The 18,551-nt window shown below is 37.4% G+C and overlaps 1 protein-coding gene across 7 annotated transcripts in view; it reads right to left on the reverse strand.

The window, feature by feature from the left end:
- RASGRP2 (RAS guanyl releasing protein 2) overlaps window positions 1-18,551 on the reverse strand; it is a 1,579,354-nt gene that overhangs the window by 154,866 nt on the left and 1,405,937 nt on the right. For all 7 annotated transcript variants that reach the window (XM_044076007.1, XM_044076006.1, XM_044076004.1 and 4 more), the window contains one exon: window positions 13,190-13,331. In XM_044076007.1, coding sequence (XP_043931942.1) covers window positions 13,190-13,331 — 142 coding nt within the window. The remainder of the gene's footprint in view (window positions 1-13,189; window positions 13,332-18,551) is intronic.

Genomic DNA, 18,551 nt, shown 5'->3' on the forward strand with positions numbered 1-18,551 from the left:
TTGTGAATCAAAATTCAAATGCAAACAACATATCATCTGGAAGGTTCCCAGCTACTTGTTGTAATGCATTACTTTGGCAGGAAGCTGCCACGCCTTTTGTGTTTGTATGTGGCTGGCTGCAATCATATGCTTTTAAACTCTGATGTCTTTTCCACATATAAAAAAAAAATACATTCTCTGTACTGATTATTTATGTTTTGCTGCAACTTTATAGTAGGAGTTCCATATTTTGTAGAGCTGCTCACATCTCACAACATGCTACACTGTCAGTGAAAAAAATGCATATGTTATTTATCTTTTCACATAGTTGTCCACACTGACTACTAAAAGTAAAAATTCAAAACAGAGCTATTAGTAAAGGTATCTCCAGAAATAGGAGATAGAGAGCGACTGTGTAACAGGAAAACATGTTTTAGGATGAAATGAGCAAGGTAAAAGAAAACAGATTGAAAGTAATGACTGCCAATTTTCAGAGACCAGGCAAAAGAAATATGTCAGAACTAGGAGTTTTAATTAAAACAGTATTAATACTGTGGTACATACAGGGCCATGAATATAATGCAGACATAGTAGGTATATAACCTCTCTATATGAAGGAAAGCATCCATGCAACAGAGTACACAACTCAGTTCATTGTTGTCCTGCTTTAACATACAATTTTAACCATGGTCTGCTGTTTATTTTCAAGTTTTGTGCCATGTCGTAAACAGAATATTGGAAAAAAACTACTAGGAGCAACTTTGGTGCTGGGGTTTTGCCTTTAGATGATGTTCTGTCTTAACTTGATAAATGTCTTGGGTTCGTGCAACAAGTTATTTGTTTATATATGATATGCAATCTATCAGAAAGGCTGAAAAGTCAAAAGGGAGACTCACAAATGGTAGAACTAAAAACAATAAATCACAAATCACTGAATGACTAAAGAGCAAATCACAAAAACGCTGAATACTTCTCTTTCACTAAAGTAGCCCTGTATCAGTAAATCCCTGCTATGAAATCAAGATCATGGTAGGAAAATGGTTTTACTAACAATATGTAAGGTTATAGTTAGGAGCAGTGATATGCTTAGGGTTACAGTTCAGTACACTCAAATAAATAAAAAACAATAACTGTACAAAGTAAAAATAAATTTAGGAGTCAAGAAAATGTGTAGCCCTTTTCAAACCTCACAGCTGCACTAATAAATATAACACATCTAACACCACAAGTAGGAATCAGTATATTTAATTATAACATAATAATTATGTAAAGAAAGCCTTCATTTAGTGACTTCTAGAGGAACATTTGCCCTGCATATGGATATGTAACACAAATGATTATCTGCCCTACTAAGATGATCTGACATACTATGAGTCAAAATGGAAACTGGAAATGAAGCAGTCAATAAAGGTATTGTAGACAGATACCCTACACATGGAGGGATAAATGGGGAAAATTGCACTTTAGAATGTCAGAGAAACTGGATACATTAAAAGAGAACATTAATATATCATATAAAAACTGGAGTACCTTGTTTGCAGCCATACATAAGGATAGTTCCAAATGCTCAGTACAAACAGACTTCAAATAGTAGTAAAACCTGTTCAAAAACTAGAATTGTGAGCCTGATATTCTCAAATTTTGAAGGAAGGGAAACCTAGGATATGAAATTAGGAATCAATATGAGAGCAAAAGAGTGACAGTCATCTTTATCACCAAATATGTGCAGAGTCAAGCCAATCAAAAATCCAGCTTTGACCTTCAGGACGGAAAACCAATAAAATGAGGTACTAAAGCAATTGGTCAGGAAAGTGCACTAGAAGAATGAAGGAGAAACACAGAAGTGGAGAATTTATTGCCTGAAAAAAGGACGATGTGAATTGTAAGGCAAGGAAAACATGTTTGTCAACACAGAATAGAATATAATTGAGAAATATCAACTATTACGAAGTAAATGGAAACACAAAAAGAAGAAAAAAGGGAATACCTAAATCAGAAAAATATACAGAAAATAGCCAGAAAATAAACATCTAAGATGATGAAAATATATCTACTTCCTCTAAGAAGGAAGAAGTAGGTAAAACATGTCCAGGCCTGTGGCACAGATGGTTTGGCCTTGATACTGCTCCAGGCCACCTTGGTCCAAGCAGTTGACCAGTATTGGAGGGGATAGTAAGTGGGATGTGAGTGAGCAGCTGAACTAACTCACCTATCCCAGATGGAAGATGTTAGCAGAGTGCTGACACAACAGTGCCATCTAGGTGAGGCCTGGATATGCAGTTCCCACACTACAGACTCGGGGAACAAAAATCTACCAAGAATTACAGAGGGAAAGGAGACGTATGGAATCATGAGCCGGCATTAGACCAGCAAAGTAGGAATTACACAGTGCTTTTTAGTCATTTGGGGGGAGAGCTTAGAAGCATCTCATAACTCAAGTGGATGATAGCTGCGTTCCTAATCTCTAACTCCCCTCTTCCCCACGCAGAAAGGCAGAGGTAAGAATGAGTGCGCTGAAACATAATGGAGGGTTGATAATTTTGAGTGCCAGGGACCAAAATGATCAAGAAAAACTTTTCAAGATAAAGGAGCAAAAGATGCAAAAGCACAGACAGTAAATTTAAATATAGTAAGCAGAGAGGGAGGGATAATATGGCTATCATAATTCTTCTGCTCAGTGTTTCCATATTCATAGGGTTAAGCTTCATTCAATAACAGAGGAATGAATCTTGAAAGAACTCTAAAAACTAACGCTGCACAATGCACTTGGATCTTAAGGGATTTGCCCTAGAAGAAAACTGAAAAACAGCAAAGAGTACTACAAACTAATCTTCCTAGCAAATCATATGAGGAAGCTACAATTCGTGAAAACAAAAGAAAGATCATGTGATTCTCCTTTCTAAACCCATGACCATGAAGGGTTCTGAGCCATCAAGCTGACATCAGATGATTAGAGAGCTACTGTTCATATAAATGTATGAAATAACTGCAAGTCACGGAGATGCAGTACCCAAGAAGTTGAGAATTCAATAAAAGGTCAACCCAGACAAATTTAACAGTGTTCTGGTTGACCAGGGTATTACTTAAGAAATGGGCTGTGGATATGCTCTTCTTAGACTTATCTCAATGAACAATTTTCAGCTTCAACAATAGATACATGATGCAATTATAAGCAAGCAAAGAAAAACACTGTACACCACTGTATAACACAGACAAGCAAAGAGTTTGCAAACGCTTTACAGACAAACAGTTAATGACAGTACATGTTATTTACAATATATGCAGTTCTTAAAGAGAGGGCTTAGAGTAGGGAAAGCAGGGATAGCTATAATGGACAAAGGATGGAGGGATGGACAAGAGAATGAGATGCTGATGAGGAAGATATTATTGGAAAGGGATAAGTTACTTAGATCCCTTTAAGGAATCAGACAGAGTTACTTGTAGTATACAATACAGTTGGGTTAATAGGGGGAGAGAGATAGATATGGAAGAGAGTAAAGGAATGGGGTAATTAGTCGCAGAGAAATGTCATAACATCATGGAAAGAGCTGCTTGTTGGAAAGGTAGATACAAGTGACAGATGTATTTTTATTTCTGAATCTTACTTTACAATGTTGTTTCTCACCTATGCTTCCAGGATTCCCCCCTTTCTATTTTTTCCAGCATGCTGTGACTACTTTACATTCCTTCTCACCTTCACTGCCATTATTTCCTTTTTCCATGATTCTTAACATGCTTTATTTTGATATTTCAAAACTTTTAGTCATAATAAAGTTTGTATTTACAATCTATATACTAATATTAATCATGTTTTATATAAACTGTTATCAACGTATATAGTTATATTCATGCTGCTTTGTAGCAAATTTCGTTTGTTGGGTATTTGCATTATACAACTAATTTTTATTCTCAGGCCTCTGATAAAAATGGGCCTTTGCTCAGTCTGATTATCCTGATAAACAAATGGAAATAAATAGCTTAATTTCCGTTATGTGTATAAGTAAGATTTTTTTTTCGCTCTAAATTACGTTTGCGGTACATGGTAACGGGTTTAAGATGGGTGCTATTTATTTCCATGTCTAGCACCTAAAAGGAGTTATCAGTAGAACAATGCTAGTTTTTGTGACTTTTGAATGTTATGTGTAGAAGCAGGAAGAGATCTTGGGTTGTAAGAAGGTGCTTCTCCAAATAGACTTTCCTGCAAATTAATGGAAAGAGTACAAGTTATTTAGCTTAAAGGGTAGCAACGCTAGCAGTTGGTGCATCTCTGTTTGACTGGTGACCATTTAATTTTGGTAGTAGAGTGCAGTGAGGTTTTCTTTGTGGGGAGACTGTCACAAGATTGTCCTTTAATTGGGTAATAGGCCATCTTCTATTTATAACTGTTTTACCTGCTGGTGAAAGTAAGTTTAAAATCTGTGAAGACCAGAGTAGGAGGTTGTTAACTTTGTTTTTGTGATTTGGACATGGTTTTAACAGTTTAATACAGTATCTAGCATTGTGTCTAGGTATCTACATTATCAGACTCTAGGTTGTTGAGGAGAATAATTTAGTCTTTAGAACACTTGGCGAGTTTATCACAGGTTACCAAAAAGGATAACATGGGACACAGGAGTGATCCTTATGGTATCCCTTAGTGGAGGAGAGTTGTTGGGAACAAGGATGACACTATTTTCACTTTAGATTATCTAATCTTAAAGAAAGTTTTGAATTATTCATTAGCTACAGAGATTATCTATACCATAATCAATTGTTTTCAGTAAAAGAGAGTGGTCAATTATGTCAATGACTTTTAAAACTTCTATACATGTTAAGCCTGTAAGTGTTGTTGGTTCACATTTTGCAGGATGTCATCAGTTACGAGTACAATAAGGGAATTGTAGTGCTCCTACCTGTACAGAATCCATGTTGTTGGCTCAATAGTATTAAAAAGACTTTGATATAGTTAGAAAGCTGATTGTAAATAAGGTTTTCAAATAATTTCCAAGTGTGAGAAGTCATAAGCTCTAGAGGTGCTTGTGGTTTGGAGGATGAGTTTAACTGTTGCTATTTTCCATTGATCAGGCACATGACTATTACTTAAGCACGTATTATGTAGGTTCATAAACAGCTGAAGGATGTAGCCCTGCCACAGCAACACAAACCAAGGATGGAGGCCTTCAGCTCCAAATGGAGGATCAGGGAGGACTTTTTTCCCCTAATTGTTTGATCTCTTTTGGTTTGTTTGCTTATTTAGTTCGTTTGCTAGTTAGTGACTAGAAAGGTGGTACATTTTGGGTTGATTAACATGGGAATTATGACTTGACTTCCACAGACAGTAAAGTGGTGGGAAATGTATAAATAGATATATCAGTTGAACTATCTATAAAGTGCTTTAAGTTTCAGCAGACAGACGTTTGAGGTATGTTCATTTAGGCCAATTCAAGCATTCAAAAGCAATTGCCAGTATAACTCCCCGTTTTCCAATAATAGCGGCTACGGTCCTCCCCTCACATTTTTAGCTACCTTTTCCAACACTATAAACTTAACTTTATGTTCTGGAAAGTCATGTATATGTTTGAAAAGTGCATTGATAATGGTTTTTCTCCTATTTTCATAAATGTTATCATAAATACACTCTCTAAGCTTACGTTAGGTTTTATCTATGTAAAAACCAGAGCACAGCTGGCACAATGGCACAAATACTAACCCAGTGCTTTCACAGTTGTATCTTCCTTTTACAAAATATGTTTGCACGTGGATCAGAAATTGTTCCCCAGTAAGTATATACTTATAATAATTACATCTACCACATGTATGCATAAAAGGATCCCTCATTAATTTTTATTCCTCAAAAATATTTTTAAAATTAAAACCTTTTCTATACATAATTATTAGTTTCACCTTTTCTATACATAATTATTGGTTTCTCTATTTATACATCTTTAAAATTTTAATGGATAGATTTTTTATGAATGGTGTAGCATTTGGGCAATGGCTTTTTTAATATTTAAGATGTTAACAGTTTGTGTTGTTTGTGATGTAATGCATTTATATGATTTTGACCATGCAACTTTAGGGGATGAGGAGATAATTTGGGCGGCACAGTGGTGCAGCGGTTAATGCTGTTGCCTCACAGTAAGAGGTTCTCTGGTTCGATTCTCGGCTGGGATGCCTTCTGTGTGGAGTTTGCATGTTCTCCCTGCGTTTGCGTGGGTTTCCTCTGGGTACTCCGGTTTCCTCCCACATTCTAAAGACATGCTTCTGGAGCATTTCTCCCCAGGCCTCCACTAAAAACAGGATCTGTGGAACATAGTCAGACTTTCCCGGTCAACAAATGTTAAATAAAAATAAAAATAAATAAATAAATAATTTGGAAATTGTGGATCATGTGATTTTTAAGTTATTTAAGTAGTCCTTTTAAAATGCTTTATTTATCTGATGAAGTTTCACAGATAGTAAGATGAAAGTGCTTATGTGTCATATTTATTAAAGAGTGAGCAGTCTGAGCAGATGGTTTGGTCTTCTTGTGGATTTATTGTTTTGGAGTCTGTGTTCGTGCTTTATTTTAGTTGAAAAGCAAACTGCACAACCAAGCACTATGAGGCAGTAATGGTAATTGTTGAACTGCAAAAATCAGAAAATGTGCAGCAAGGGGCATTATGGTGTACTATACACCTCGATTTTAATGAGGGGCATTATGATATACAACTCCATCACACACATGCACATATTCTTTCATGGCATGTAATTACTCTCAGGTCTAAAAAAAAAAAAAAAATTTTTAGTGAGTCCAAGTGAGTGAAAAGCCTTCTCTGAGTCACACTTTTGATTGACAGTTTGCCAAAATGAAGCCAACCCAGAGGCATAGACGGATAAAGACCCAACTATGACCCAAGCAACCCGGGTTCAACTGGTATAGTGCACTACTGACAATGCTAGCAGGAAGGATGTCCTGTGCCTATCCTAGGAGGGAGGTGGTTTCCAAGCTGACTAACTGTCAATCTGGTGTTTAGACATGAAGGTCTCATGATGTACGGAAAGCAGAAGGGATGGGCACTGCAGCTAGCCAAGCCAATGACGGTACCGCCTGTCCCCACATATGAGGATGTGAGCATGCATGGATGTGGTGAGAGACTTAGATAGTCACCTAAAGTAATGCACATGTGCACATCACCACCACCTAGGGGTGGTGTAATGATTATAATCAGAAAACGCTGTCCATCCCAAGATTCCTGCTGAGAGCACAAACACGTCCTGATGTCTCTGCCTGGATGACTACCCCCTATACAAATTCAAATGCTGGTGGACTTGAAATGGGGTCCCTCACTTCCAAGGAATAAATGTGGAGGCTTGATGGGGGGTGGGCAAAGGGGAGAAAAAGATAAAGGAATAAGTCTGTCAAAATCAGCTTAACAATCTCATTTTGGCAAACAAATTCCTACCTACATACAAACATCACAGTCTCCAGAAAATACTCACCTTCTACACTACTACATAATGTTTTCTGTTAGTTAATAATTTTTCTATATGCTTGTTAAAAATGTTCAACAAAGTAAAGACACTAACTTGACTGAAGACCTATTCCATAAAAAAAAATAACACTGTAAAACCAGTTTAGTCTTCTACATGTAAAGATATGGCTCCCATAAACAAGATTCATTTGGACCTGTGAAGGCTTGTCAGTCACATCTTTGTAAACGACCCAAAGTACTAGAGGGAAAATTCTCTCAAAGTATTACAAACGTGCATCATTTCCATAGCCAAACATTAGTTAACCAATCTAGGCCACTAACATGACTTTATTTAAGGCTTTAGAATGCTCTTTTTTCTATCATGTCTCCTAATATCCAGTTCATGGAAGATGAATGTGCTAGTTCAACTCTGGAGTCACTAGAGTTTGGGTTAGGTGGAGATCACAGATTTGCCTCTGTGACATCATCATCATTCCCTAATAACCGATCAATCAAGGGTGTGTCAGAGGAGATGCTTGAGATTGATGTTTTTGTCTCTGGATTTAGGCAACTGTAGAGAGTCTTTTTGTCCAACAAATATCATTATACACTCTCTAACTAAAGCAGCCTATTAACACAATATCTTCAAATCTTTCTTACGCCACTTTAACTTTTATAGAGACAGGAAATCATTTTTTCCCAGTGGCTCTGTGACAAACTTACTTACATCCTTCCCCAGGATTAACATATTCCTCAGCTGAATACTTAAAATCTTAAATTCTAACTTGTTTCTATCATTCCCAAACAACTTTCATTTTTATAACCTGTCATCTTGACTATATAATCAGCCTCTTCAAATTCTCACCAATAGATGTTAATTTCTTAACATTTTGGCAGTTTAACTGTAGCTTTATAGTAAATAAGTCTGTTAATGCTAGCAACTAGCCTTGAGTATACCCCTAAGCCTCAGGTCACAGTGGGATAGTTCACTGCACCCATCCCAATTTTCTGTTTTCAGATGTATCTCAGCTGATTTCAGAAGTTCCCCGATTACAGCCTCAGTTGAATAAACTTATCATCATAGCTGAAAAAAGTTGGTATGAGCCAAGTATTCATAAAAGAAAAGGGTCAGGTTAAGTGATGTCCAAGAGATATTTGTGACAGGTTAGACACTTCCACAAACTGAACAAAGTATCCTATCTTCAGTTCCATAAGCCCTTCTTAAAATTTCTATTACTGATACAAATATATCAGTCTTCAATATATGTAATCTCCATTGCTCAGTGTTGCCCTATACAGTCCCATAATGAAGAAATTATTTTTGCAGCCTAGCATTCAATTATTACAGCCTGGACCAGGTTATCCCTAAAAATGAGGCATATGTTATGAGGACTTGTGCCCTTTATAGCATAAATGTCTACTTACTAATTAGGTCTTCCCGTGTCTGTTGTTTACAAAGGCATAACTTGGTAAATTAACATCCAGGTCAGGAAAAATAAAGTCTTATTAATAATTCCACTGAAACATCCATAAGACTACAACCTGAGCATTTTGTCTTTCTTAATGTCACCTACCTAAAGGCCAGGCTAAAGCACAGTACTGGAAAAGAGTGCAGGATTAAAAAGTCTGCCACTACATCTCCTTACACTTAACACACATAAGCAAACCCAAGAATATATCTTAAAGCCAAAAGGTGAACTACCTGACTAGGTACACATATGAAGGAGACTGGCCTCTGTCTCTCCCTGTCCAGGGTGAGGGTAGGACTGTGCCAAGTTCCAGATCTAAGCTCCCAACAATAGAATCAAAATGTACCCCTGACAGAAAAGACCTGACCTATACATTTTAAGTATTGTATGCCTTAATAATGTGCTTCATACCACACTGTTCATGAATCCCCGAGTATATTTATCTATTTATTAATTAAGTAAGGAAGTAAGAGCAGTGGGCTGTTCTCAAATGAATTAAAAGAAATAAAAGACTGAATAGCAACCATCACCATCTTTTCAATAGTGCATAATCATAGTGATATCAATTAAGTTATAATATCAGTTGTTTAACCAAAGCACTTCCGATATCATTAATGTTTAACAAGTTATAGAATTTGCATGAGTATTTCCTCCATATTCAGTGAGACTGAAAAGCAAGAAATATCTTGTACTGTTCCATAACAGCTACTACAATGAATATGGAATAAACAAAACAGTGTAAATAATTCAGGAATGTTTATCAAGTATAGTACAGTGAAATAAATTTGTTGTAAAAGAAACAATCACTTCAATGTGCATGTTTAATTGTGTCATATATTGTAGTTATTCATGTACAGAGCATCCCTAGTTATGGCATCATCTAAACTTTCTTCAGATAATGCAAACCGCTCTTGTCACTGTAGCACAATGCATCAGTTGATGGTACAGAAGCTGTGCACCTCATTCTCCCTTCTATCCAGAAATCTATTTTTAGTCCAGTTTGATCTAATTCAGGGTCATATAATGCTAGAACGTAGCCTAGCAAATAGGTACAAGGCAGGAACCAGTCCTGAGTGGAACCCCAATCTAGTGCAAAGCATACATGAGCTCACATGGAAACCGGAGTACACTACAACCCATGCTGAAAACACATATGGGGATAAGAAATATAATTTCTTCACAGAAGTGATTAAATGTAGTTAAGTCTAGTTTTTTTTTTTTTGTGGATGCAATTTTCCAAGAGCCAAAATCTTGCACAATATCTTTAACACAGTAGAGACCTGAGTCACATGGCCGGGAATGGGCACTTTTAAATACACCTTTGCCCAAACAACAAGTCTATCTCATGCTATTCATTGCTAAGGCCTTATGGATGCTGAGTGTCTAAATGGCTAACATGTCTGTCAAAAGCTTAATCTGTAAAACTCAGCACAGCCCTCTTAAAGTAAGATACCTGGTCAGCAAACCCAGCACTGTCCTCCAAAATAAAGAAACGTGGTATACCTTGTCAGCAAGCCAGCATGGTCATCTTAAAGAAAAACACTTGGTCAGCAGTGTGAATCCTAAGTTGCTCACACCTGCATTTAGTTTCATCCAGCATGTTTTATCCTAATTTTTATCACTGATGTTTTGCAGTAAGAAGCGTCTCTTCCTTCTTGGAGATGCTGCATACATCCTCTGGGCTCAATCTTCTATCACCATCCCGCCACAGGCTGCACAGTCTTTGACTGTCATGACTGTCTTACATCTTTGGTTAGCAACACAGAAACAACATATTGAGCAACAACAACAAAAACACCATCAGACTCATGGGGTATTAACTCCAAACACTATACTGTGACTTGTTAAGTATGATGAAATATATATATATATATATATATATATGTCAATATATATGTGCGTGTGTGTTTCCTTAAGTTGGTCAACTCTGACTAATGTCAACAGCTTTCTTGCCTGCTCAATGTGTCGACAGGAAAGCTGTTGATAGTTGGTGTGTGTGTATGTGTGTCTATATATAGTTGTTCAAACTTTCAAATGTTCAAAACTCATATGGCTGACACAGTATGAGCGAACATTTGAAAGGCAGACAAATAATAGCAGAGATCCCGCTGCATTGCAGGACTGGGAGATTCTGGTTTCCTGCACTGTAGTGCGATCTTGGAGTGAGAATATTTAAGTAGCAGGGGGTGTGAGGGGTGCTGAGGGGCTTGCCCCCCTGCATAACACAGTTTTACAGTGTTTACAGGTAGGTAAATGGTGCTATTTCAGGATGTCGGTCTTTTGGAATGTCGATCATATGGTGTCGGCCATATGAAAGTTGGCATTCTGAAGTAGACCCATATATATATATATATATATATATATATATATATATATATATATATATATATATTTTTTTTTGCTATTATTTTTGGTAAGCACTTTCCCATTTTGCAGTATTTAGTTTTTATACATATACACACACACACACACACACACACACACACACACACACACACACACATGATGGTCACTGTTGAAGTGACACCCCAATAACACATGCAAAAATGGGAAAAGGGGTTGAGGATGTTTAGATATATAGATAGATATAAATAGATATGTGTATCCATATATCCATATCTATATCTAGACAGGTAGATATACATATAGACTAACACATACATGTCAAGCCAACAATATATGGCTGTTTTAAAATAAACAAATTATTGGCAAGGAGAAGACATATCTAGGGCTATAACAGACTGCTGTGCATCCTACTTAGGTCTAATGGGAACTTGGACCTAGCACAACCTGCATAACTCCATTATTCTGTCTGTTTACACATTGTACAAGTTAAGAAAAAAATGTTGTGTACTCATACATACTTCTGTTGTGAGCACATTTCTTCCAAGATGTTGTTAGAATAAAATCCGGTCATCACTTATGATGGTCATAATGTTATTTGGTGACCATCAATCCATTTTGCCTTACAGTATCTGTACCATTTGTACTTTTACATTCTTGCAATCATATTTACACTAATCTTGCTAGCTTGTATGTAATCTCTAGAACAGCTTAACTGTATATCATTAAGCAAAAGAAATGCAGTATCAGCCAAGATAATGCATACAACTTTTTTGTGGATGGCCAGATTCATTAGGGAAAACAGTTAGGAAACTATAAGAAATTAAACTAACCATTCACACAATTACTAGTGTCTCCCCAGTAAAACTAGCAAACTGTGACTGTGACAGAGCCTTCATATGTACTAGAGATCAAGTAGAGAAAATGAAAACAGATTACAAACCCCATGAAATGAGACAGTATTCTCATATTCTACACAATCTGTTCACTATGTAAATCAATAAAAATAAATGCCATCTTGACTTCTGCCTAAACTAATGTAATACTGAGTTGAACAGTCATAAAAATAATTTCTAATAATGTAGTACAGGGTGAACAGGGCAGTAAAATAAAAAAAATATATTCTTAGCAATGTGTATTAATATTGTTCCATTCCTGCTATCCTGCTCATGAGAAGGGAAGAGTCAGGATATCCTGATGGTATTCCCAGCATACAGGCCCTACCAGATTATTGTAGCAATATGGAGATGTACATCGCTGCTACTAAACCTGGCAACACTCTCCATGTGCAAAGGCTGTTTTCCTTAACATGACTAACACTAAATGCTTGCAACTGCTGCTTTAGCACTTAACTGTAGCATTAGCTTTCAGGTGAAGAAAGCTAACTTTAGAACACATGAAGCCTTCCCTGAGTTGAGAAATTTAGAAAGTAAATTATGCTTAATTTAAAGGTACATTTCATTAAACCTCTTAAACTGCAAAGCTGCTGCTTATAAAAAGGAAAAACATCACTATCAGTTAATATTCACAGCGTGTGACTTTGTGAATTGCTACATTTAACCATAAAGACTTTCTGACATGTCTTATCTCATTATAAAAGTTACATAAAGTGAAAGACATATGTCATACCTCTCCCTCTCTTTGCACAAGATACCTAGACAAAGCCAAAAATAATGGGGGACAAACTAAGAAAACTGCTGGAATAACAGTTGTTGCATTCGTATACATTTTCTGAAGGGTGTGGAATCTGAATCTCAATTATTTGTCATAAAGCAACTTTAACCCTTAAAGATTTACCTGAAAATCACCAGTTTTATGAGAAATATACAAGAAATAAGAGGCAAAAATCTGAGCATTCTGAGAAAATGTAGACAGTGGAGAGGTGTGATATATGAAATGCAGCAGTGAGTACTAAGGCACATATAAATTATAAATGGGTGGTAAAAAATTATATTAGGAACTCACAAAGCCTTTGCAGTGTTCACAAAATGTAGGTTTTATGTAGGTTGTTTCATAGAAGTTATGGATAAATCCCATCTTGCAGCTAAAGACAGAACTGGCTTTCATGAAATATGCTGCCATTTCCTCTTTACTTATTTTTCCATCACTGTAAAAAAGAAAAGAGTTCCGTTTATTGCACTTATTCATTCTACTCGGTGTAATATTAAACACTAATATGAAACTTCATAGCTGCAGCTTAAAATTCATACCAGGAAAACAGTTTTCAAAATAGGCACAAACTATTAAAATACAGAATGACAAATGTATCTTTACATATAAACTTTATAGAATTTTCATACAGTAAATGAAGGATATGGATAGTAAATAGGTGCTTAAATAAACACTGGTACCCTGCAATAGCTCACCTTGCTGTGGTTGGTCATGGAAAAATACTAAGACTTTTGCCATGTTTTATTCTATGCAGTCATCTATGAACATGGCTTCTTGATATTAGATATCTACTATCATATTAAACAAAAAGGGGAATTCAAAACAACAAATAATGATTCATGACCAAAGAAGCACAGAACAGTAGCCAAATGCAGCAAGCTGCTACTCTGTAGATTATGAGCTGAATCTTACAAATCATCGTCTGCATGAGGTGTGAGGCATATAAAAACAAAAAAAAGAAGTCAGTTAACACTGCTGAGTTCCAATATCACCTTGCAAATAGGGACTGCTGTTTCCATTGGAGTAGCTAGGGATGAAAATTACAAAAACAAGGATAAATGGATGAATTCTGCCATACATTAAATTTCAGTTATAACAGCAGCACGTTTTGAAATCCTAAAACCAGACAACCAAAACTACATAAAATTAGTTTAAAGATTCTTTTGTAAATTATACCAGCCTGGAAATGTCTGTCTGGTTAACATTAAAGATCATTGCTGGTCCAATGCACAGAAATGGTGACTCAAACAAACAGAACTTTCATAGTGTGAACAATACAGTATGCGTTAACAACTGATGTGTGTCAGTGGTCGCATGTGCAAAGCATGTATCATGTGATTAAAAATAGTTGTATTTTGACCATGTAAACAAGCCTCAGACTGAGTAGCTACAGCTGTTGTACTGACAGCTATTGTATCAGGTTCATTGTGTGCAGCAGATTTTTACTTAATTTTATCTATTGTGTTAATAGCAGTAAGGAAACCTGCATACCCCACATTTTTCCATTATATGCAGGTACTATGCGTTTAAACTGGTTGGGCTGCTGGCTCCTTTAACTGACATCAGTAAAAGACTCAGCACAAATGCAGAGGAAAAGCCAGGGCACAAGTATTTACCTCATGTTAGGTGTTTCACCAGATACACAAGTGTAGTACTACAATCATCCAGTTAATATGCGCCTGCCAGCAGAGTTCCATTTCTGTATAATAAATGAAACCCTGCTACAAGTGCAGTAGTTAAAAATGCAAACTTTTAGCTGCCAAATCTCCCCACACCACTACGTAATATACCTAACCATAACAATTTCAAATCCATGCTTCTCTCCCATCTCTCCTCCAAATGGGAATGTCCTTCACATGCTCTCACCTAAAATACGCACACTACTAACTCCACACTTAAAATCGTTTATTTGCCAACTTTAACAAATTTCTAAGGTCTTGCTCAGAACATCTTTCCAAAAATCTTTTGCATGCATGTCTCTGGCCTACCTTACACATATTCTCAAACTGACTTGCTCTTAATTGCAAAGCAGTGTGTATATATTATTTGTAAAACTGTTACTCCTGTACAGACTAATATTGACACATGCAACTCACTTTATCTATTATTTATGTGTCAACTCTCTGTAATTCTGCCTTTTGCAAGTTTACAAATTTCTGTACTTACATCATATAATGATGCAAATTCTGTATATTTAGATATATTCTAATACTGCAAATCTATGTACTTTATATTATGTACCGGAGCTTTTCTCCTCGGGTCTCCACTGAAAATGGACCCCAAGCCCAGCTGGACTAACAGGCTAACAAACAATAAATAAATAAATAAATAAATAAAATGACATAATCCAACTTGTACTCCTGAACATACAATGTAAACAGAGTTATAGGATACAATATCATCCCAAAACTAAAACGCAAGGTATTTTGCTACCCAAGGAATAAAGCAACATTAACCCAGATTATCAACATAGTTAAATGCTACTGGCAATAGTGCTAATTGTTATATCAGTTTGTTTCCTGATGTGAACAGTGCTTCAAATATTGTGCAGGTATTAAATACAGAAGTCCAGAACTTCACCATCACTGTCCCACTTCGTGCCATTTGTCTAGTAATAAATCATTGTATCTTTTCATCTTCTTTCAGTGATTTTCTCAAAGTCTACAGAATGTAGCACTGTATTCAATGAGCAACATCAGAGAGTTAACAAGGTGGTATAGTGATATCCTTGGAGTGACAGACACAGCCTTAATTTTATATATATAACTTTAAAAGATGTACATTGTTCAGAGTTTAAACTGTCTAGCATTCTCCCTAAATCATTAATGATGACGTTCCATTTTTGACTTGATATTTTGCAATTATAATTTATGCCCCTTTTTATCAAATCACATGATTCCATACCTGCAAACATTAAAGGTGAAGTCATTACTCTTCTGTAAGCATTTATTTTTTGTAGACTGTGATTGAGAACGTCGGCACTTTTATTGAAATAATTATATTACCCAGTTTATAGTCATTTGCACATTTGGTTACCCCAGAGCTAGATCCATACTTTTATAATAAAGGGACTAGTCAGAGTACAAAGCAACCACAGTACAGAATCCTGTAGGACACCAATGGTAACCCCATCAGAACAAAAAAGGTACCCTCAAGCCTGACTTGTTTTCTTACATTAATGCCATGTTTGCATTATAGGTTCAGAGGTTGGTACTAGGCTATCAGCCCAAGGGCCTATACAAGCCAAGCCATAACAATTCCCTGGCTATTTCTTCCCACACTATTGACTTCCTGGACCCCTGTCTAGCAGGGCGACTGAAGTGATCCCCACAGTGAATTTCCTCTCTCCCATCCAATCGTCAAGGTTCCTTTTGAAGAGGGCCAAAGAGGTGCTCTGCTCGACATGTATGGGCAGTCTATTCCAGAGTCTGAGGAGTCTCTGGATCAGAAACCTATCCCTCCAGCATGTTTTGTTTATTGTGATGACAAGGTTTAGATCCCTGGAGTGTGTGGCTCTGAGGGATTGGGATTTCTTTAAGTGTAGCATGTCCAACAGCGCTGGGTTTGACATGGCCTTGTATGTTAAGCAGAGATCACCTCTGAGTAGATGATATGTGACCGAGTATAGCTGGAGTTGTTTAAGGCGGTCAGCATAGGGCACCTGCTTTAGGCCTGTGATTCTTTTAGTGAGGTATTTCTGCGGCCTTTCCAGTTATTGCAGGTGTCTTGAGAGGTACATACCAAATGGGGTGTTGTAATGAGGGATGAGTACAGTGGGACAATAACCTCCTTTTTTCCGGATGAAAAGCCCTTAGTGATGAGGTGTGCCACATAGAAGGATTTCCTGACTGTTGTGGCAATGTGGTTATCAAAGGTAAGACCACTGTCCACCTGTGTCCCTAAGTCTCTTATCACACTTTTGGTGTTTAGTGTACTGCCACCTATGTGGTAATTCATGCGTACATGTTTTTTCCCAAAGGGGATAACTATACATTTCTTGGCATTGAGCTTGAGCCCATGGCTCTGGCACCAAGTATCTGTTTCTTTAAGGCCCTTTTGTAGAGTATCCACATCATTTAGAGATTCAGTAATGGCTTCCAGTTTGCAGTCATCTGCGAACTTTGTTAGTCAGAGTCCCTTGGTATTGGCCTGTACTTCAGAGAAGTAGATGCCAAACAAGAGTGGTCCCAGGACTGAACCCTGAGGTACTCCACTTGTCACTTGTCTGGAGCTGGATTTGGAGTCAGCTACTTTTACATTGTGGGTTCTGTCAATAAGCCAGTTGGTAACCCATCAAGTGATGTAGGGATTAATGCCCAGTTTAGTAAGTTTATCTATGATTCCAGAGTGGGGGATGGTGTCAAAGGTCTTGGCAAGGTCCAGATAGGCTGTGTGGACCACCATACCCTCATCCACGACTCTGGAGACTGAGTCAAAGAAGTCAATTAGGTTCAGGAGACAAGATCAGCCCTTCACGAACCCAAACTGGGTGAGGTCCAGTGTTTAAAGGTTGCCAATGTCTTTGTTTATAAGTTCCATGATAATACTTTCCATGGCCTTGCAGATCAGGCTCATCAGACTGATACGGCAGTAGTTCCCGGGATCCAAGGTGGATCCCCCTTTGTGGAGTGGGATAACTGTAGCTGTGCGCCACTCAATGGGCATGAAGACTGAGGTGAGGCTATGATTAAACATGACACTTAGGTGAGGTGCCAGTTCATTTTGTAATTCATGTAGTACACAGCCCAGGATGTTATCTGGTCCCATGGATGCTGTATTCTTAGCTTTGGAGAGTGAGTTTTTACCTGTGTGGCCATTATTACCGGAATTTGGCAATCTTCCGGTATTGGGATGGGCCATTTAGGGGGTGACAGGGGGTGAAGTTGGCACAATCTGCCAGGATATTGGCAATATCCTTGGGATCAGTATATTTAATGTCATTCTGTTGTAGCTCAGAGCAGATCTGAGCATTGCCATTTAGATTCTTGACATAGTTATAGAATGCCTTATGGTTATCTTTGGCAATTTTACTTTCGTAACTAGCTTTGGAGGATTTTATGAGGGATCTCAGCTTCATACTGAGGCTGGTAAGGGAGTTTTTGCATCCTGGGATTTTCCTCTTTTCTGCAATGGTTTCTTCCTTTTATTGCAAAGTTTGTTTATGGCAGGGGACAACATGATTGGCTTCATTTTTTTGGAGGAGAGCATCTTGGTTCTATTTGGCATGATTCATGCATGAGTGGAGGTGCTCATACAGTGCCTTAGTGTAGGACTCAGCAGTTGAACTTTCAATTCCTGTCTGCATGGGTGTCATGAAGTTTGTCACTTCTGACTTGAGTAGCATGAAGTTGGCTTTGGAGAAGTTTTTTATGGAGGTTTCCTTACTGGGGGGTGGGGGTGGGATGTGGATATTAAGGGTGATTATCTTATGGTCTGACCTGGCCAACAAAGGGGTGACCACAGGTGTGGAACATCGATTTCCTATGTTGGTAATGACCAGGTCTAGGATATTGGAGCCCCTGGTGGGACAATGGATTAGCTGATCCAGGGCATTGGAATTTATGAATTCCAAGAACCGTTGGGCAAAGGTGTTGGTACACGAGTAGTTTTTCCAGTTAATGGCAGGGTAGTTGAAGTCACCCAGTATTAGGGTGTT

The sequence above is a fragment of the Protopterus annectens genome, chromosome 6.part1, assembly GCF_019279795.1.
Source record: "Protopterus annectens isolate FY-2018-M chromosome 6.part1, PAN1.0, whole genome shotgun sequence".
NCBI lineage: Eukaryota > Metazoa > Chordata > Ceratodontiformes > Protopteridae > Protopterus > Protopterus annectens.